This window comes from Gobio gobio, assembly GCF_949357685.1.
Source record: "Gobio gobio genome assembly, chromosome: 13".
NCBI classification, from domain to species: domain Eukaryota; kingdom Metazoa; phylum Chordata; class Actinopteri; order Cypriniformes; family Gobionidae; genus Gobio; species Gobio gobio.
Window position 1 is genome coordinate 4031735 of NC_137106.1, and position 5000 is coordinate 4036734.

Here is a 5000-nt window from a genome sequence, read left to right on the forward strand (position 1 = left end):
GTTAGCAAACATTTTAAACATTATCAACATGGTAAAACATGCTAGCAACATGTTAATTTGTGTTTAAAACATACTTAATCATGTTAACAGTTAAAACATGATAGCAAACATGCTAATTCATGCAAGCAATGTGTTAAAACATGCTAGAAACATACTAAAACATGTTAGCAATGTGTTGTTTCATGCTAGCAATGTGTTAATAAATATTAGCAACATGCTAGTTTATGCAAACAACGTGTTAATTAATGCTAGCAACATGTTAAACATTATCAATATGGAAAAAAATGTTAGCAATGTGTTAAAACATGCTAGCAACATGTTAATTTGTGTTAAATATACTTAATCATGTTAACAATGTTAAAACATGGTAGCAACATGTTAATGCATTCAAGCAATGTGTTAAAAACAATATAAATGTACTAAAACATGTTAGCAATGTGTTGTTTCATGCTTGCAATGTGTTATTTCATGTTACGCAAACGTGTTAGCAATATGTTAAACCTTATCAACATGCTATTTCATGCAAGCAATGTGTTAAAACATGTTATCAGCGTGTTAATTCATACATAATTAAAAGAGTGCTAAAACGTTAACAGCACGCTAAAATACAAAACATGCAAAGTATTAAAACATGCTTGCAACATGTTTGTTAAAGCATGCTAGTAACATGCTATTTCATGTTAGCAACACGTTAAATGCTTGCAACATGTTAATTCATGCCAACAATGTATTAAAACATGTTACAGACATGCTAACAAAATAGTTAGACGCATGCTATGGTAACAACTTGCTAGCAACATAAAACATGCTAGGAGGCTTATTTTCCAGACGATCTTGACTTTCTAGTTGAGAATTTGAGTTTTGTTCAACAGTTACCAGCTGAGGATCGAGTGTATGTTACTGTGTGAGGAGACTCTGTCTGTGCTCGAGATCCTGAAGCCGAAGGTCGAGCTGGTGGAAGCGGCCTGTGAAAGTGAGTTTAAACCAGTTATTTCCTGCTTATTAATGTGAAGCTGCTTTGACACAATCTGTGTTGTATGAAGCGCTTTAGAAATAAATGTGATGACTTTAAATTCTTAATTAAATGGTGCAGTTTAGTGAAGTGTGTGTCACCCCGCAGGTCTCAGGAAAAGTTCCCTGCTGCCTAGTTTCTGCAAGCTCATCCTTGATGTTGGAAACTTCCTCAACTATGTAAGGAAAACGCCATTAAACATGATAGCAATGTGCTAATTTATGCACGCAACAGATGTGTTAAAATCAGGGTTTAAAAACTGAAAAAAATATCAATCGGTTCACTCCGAGCAGAATCGATATTTTAACGTTTCCGCTTTTACGTTCCTCATTACTGTTGATTTGAAAAAATACCGGTTAATAACGTTATTTTAATTTAGCCTATACTTTAAACAAATTATTTTCACTCAATAATATAACGCATGATAATTAAACTTAAATATTTATTTCATAACATTTTTAAAACCACAACAGAAATACATGCATTAATTACAAAGCATAAACAGCGGGACAAATATTGACCTGTTTTAATGGAGCGGAAAGTGGCCCTCTATATGCCTAATTATTTTCAGAAGAGTGATAACATTCTTTGTAGATAACTTTTTTTCAACATGACTTGTTTTAAAAATTGCATGAATAAAGAATAAATAAACTGGATAACCATTGCTATTTTCAAAGCAAACACTGCGCAACAGTAAGTCATTGCATCACATAATCAAATTCAGTCAGCTAATAAAGCTTGATCATTTAATGCAATATAACATACCATTTAATACGAAGCATCAGCCGTCTATATAGAAAACATTGACCTGTCCTGCAATCTGAAAGACTATAGGAAAAATGTTTGATAGATGCTAGTAGCCTACTTGGACAGGCTTAAACGAAATCCATAAACTAGCCTAAATCAGACTATTTGAGCTTAAAGTCCGAACTACTTATTTAAACGTACGAAAAGAATGTCCTCCAATACCTGCGCTTTCATTGATGACCTCAGCGGGGAAAGAAATGTACTTGAGGTGTGTAAATGCGCGCTCATACTGACTTGCGTTACCGGTAGATTCATAGATGACATTTCACTCACGCTTGATCCGTCAACGTCACACGCTGAACTACTCTATTCATTATTGGTCACTGCCAAATAACAACATTAAAAGAACGATAAAATAACGTTATTAACCGGTTATTAGTCATTTCAAATTAACGTTTCTGTTCAGAACGATTCAAATTGATTTTGATTTCGTTTTTGTTCCTCTTAAAATTTTGTACGTTTCCGGTTTTCGTTTTCGTTCCTTGAACCGGTTCAGAGCCCTGGTTAAAATATCATATAAATGTGTTAAAATGCGCTAGCAACATACTAAAACATGTTAGCTATGCGCTTCTTTAATGCTAGCAATGTGTTTGATACTGTTATCAACATGCTAATTCATGCAAACAACGTGTTAATTCATGTTAAAAACATGTTTTAACACTTTTGCTAACATGTTGATAATGTTTAACATGTTAGTAAAATACTTAATAATGCTAACCATGTTAAAACATGGTAGCAACATGCTAATTCAAGCAAGCAATGTTTACATTTTAACAGACGTGTTAAAATATAATATAAATGTGTTCAAATGCGCTAGCAACATACTAAAACATGTTAGCTATGTGCTTCTTTAATGCTAACAATGTGTTTGTTAATGTTACCAACATGCTAATTCATGCAAACAACGTGTTAATTCATGTTAAAAACATGTTGTAACACTTTTGCTAACATGTTGATAATGTTTAATAGGGGTGCACGATATGAGGAAAAGCTGCGATGTGCGATAACATTGTTTAATATTGCGATGACGATATGACTTGCGATAAATATTCAAATGTGAATGTTAGCTATACTGTTCTCATGTCTTAGTGCTTTAATAGGTGGTGTTCAGTGTTGGGCAGTAACGAAATACATGTACCGGCATTACGTATTCAGAATACATATTATGAGTAACTGTATTCCGTTACAGTTACAATCAAGTCAAGTCAACTTTATTTATATAGCGCTTTTAACAATGTAGATTGTTTCAAAGCAGCTTTACAGTGTTAAACAGGAAAATAATGCAGCATAATTTTAATCAGCTGTATAGCCATTCTGGAAACATTTCAAGTATCATACAGTGACAGTGTGGGCGTTAGATCAATAATTCGATCAGTAATTTAGTTTAAATTTTTCAACTAAACATCGAAATTAATCTAAATAATAATGTCAATTTAAATAGTTGATATTTAGAATACAGTTACATTGTTGAAATCAATGGATGATATTAACCATACTTCTCTGTTTCATGAGTTTATTTACTCTCTAAATAAATTAAGGCAACTCAATGCATTTCTCAGAACGCCCCAATATGAAAACGAAAAAATGCACAGTTTGCGTTATCAGTCACAATGGAGTCGGAGAGGAGCAGCGGGAGCTGGAGGTAGAGATGGAGAACAACAGAGCCAGGGCAAGAATGCGTTTCTATCTTGGAAATTCAAACAACATTTAATATTAAAGAAATAGAAGGGAGAACGAAATATAACACAGCAGTGCAACTGTGCAGTGCCGCGGTGGTTGAGGTGGCGGCTATACACGCACGCACGCCTATATATATTTTTTATATATATATATATATATAAATTCGTTAAATATATTATTCGTTTATATTTTTTATTTTCAAAATGTAGGCTATTTAATTGAGATTGAGGTGTATATATATAAGAGGCTCAAACATGCGTGTTTATTTTAGTAGGCCTACTTCCGTCAGTGAAACAACAAACTACAGTCTGTAAAACATTTAAATAAATATCTGTAAATAATCGAAATATAAATAGTAAGTTAAATATTAGTTAAAGAAAAAAATCATTGATATTTCCCCACAGATGTGTGTCATGCCTCTTTAAGCTGAAAGGGAAGACACGAGCAGGAAAGAAGCATCGTTTTCTAATATCTTCATGTTTTCTCTTGATGTTCCAAAACCGATCGGCTACTTGTAGTAAAATGTGAAGAACGAAATTATCTTCCGCAGGGTCAAGAACTGAGGCTTTGTTTGATTATGCGCTGTGAGAGAAAGCGAAACTAAAAATCTCCGGCGTGTATGAACTACGCTATACACATAAACTTGACCAAGTCTAACATCAAGCTCAAACTGTGTTAAATTAAGTAAAGTTTGAAGTAAAATGTATCTGTCCTACTCCGTTTTCTACTTTACCACAGTTAATGATGCGAATATAGCCTAGGCTACTCCTAAATTAATCAAACAAGGTAGACACGTTTAATCCCCTGAGAGACGTAAATGAGGATTTGGGGAAACAAATAAGAGATTCCATGTCCAGTAGAATAAAATGGAGTAAGCCTATTGTTAAATTCGAGGAAAATCGTGTGACCAGATCGCAAAACGCAAGCAATCTTAAATTTGTCTCGCCACACAAAGCTTCCTCTCTCGTTCGGCATGAATCCTTATGTTTCCATGGCTGCGATGTAACATTTAATTGCAAACCTATTATTTATTTTGTAAATGAAGCTTTGTGCTTCACTCGTGTCATTAATATTCACATAAAACAAAAAAAGTGTTTTGGCCGACCACCGCCGGTGCTCCTGCTTAGTTGTCGTGCGACTTTACATTCTCCTATGTGCTGATTTACACGCCCAAGCGCCGCTGGCCCCGTTGACGGCAGCTAAATATTTTATAATATATGTTTAGTAAGCAGGATTTGATGGCCGCATTCCTAGACTTGCGATTCAATAAAATTCAATGTGGAAGGAATCCAAGTGTTCAGAATACGTTACTCAGATTGGCGCATGTAATAAACTGTTTTCCCTTATTCATCGTGTCAGGCTGTCGGTTGCGATGTGTTCATCGCGCGAGTTCATATCGCGATGACGATGAAAATTCGATGTATCGTTCAGCCCTAATGTTTAACATGTTTGCAAAAACATGCTTAATAATGCCAGAGATGTATAAAGTACTAGAGACACA

At 34.4% G+C, this 5000-nt stretch overlaps 1 protein-coding gene across 6 annotated transcripts in view; it reads left to right on the plus strand.

Moving 5' to 3' along the window:
- LOC307136294 (inverted formin-2) overlaps window positions 1–5000 on the plus strand; it is an 81720-nt gene that overhangs the window by 41809 nt on the left and 34911 nt on the right. For all 6 annotated transcript variants that reach the window (XM_079833185.1, XM_079833188.1, XM_079833186.1 and 3 more), the window contains exons 13-14: window positions 873–973; window positions 1121–1191. In XM_079833185.1, coding sequence (XP_079689311.1) covers window positions 873–973; window positions 1121–1191 — 172 coding nt within the window. The remainder of the gene's footprint in view (window positions 1–872; window positions 974–1120; window positions 1192–5000) is intronic.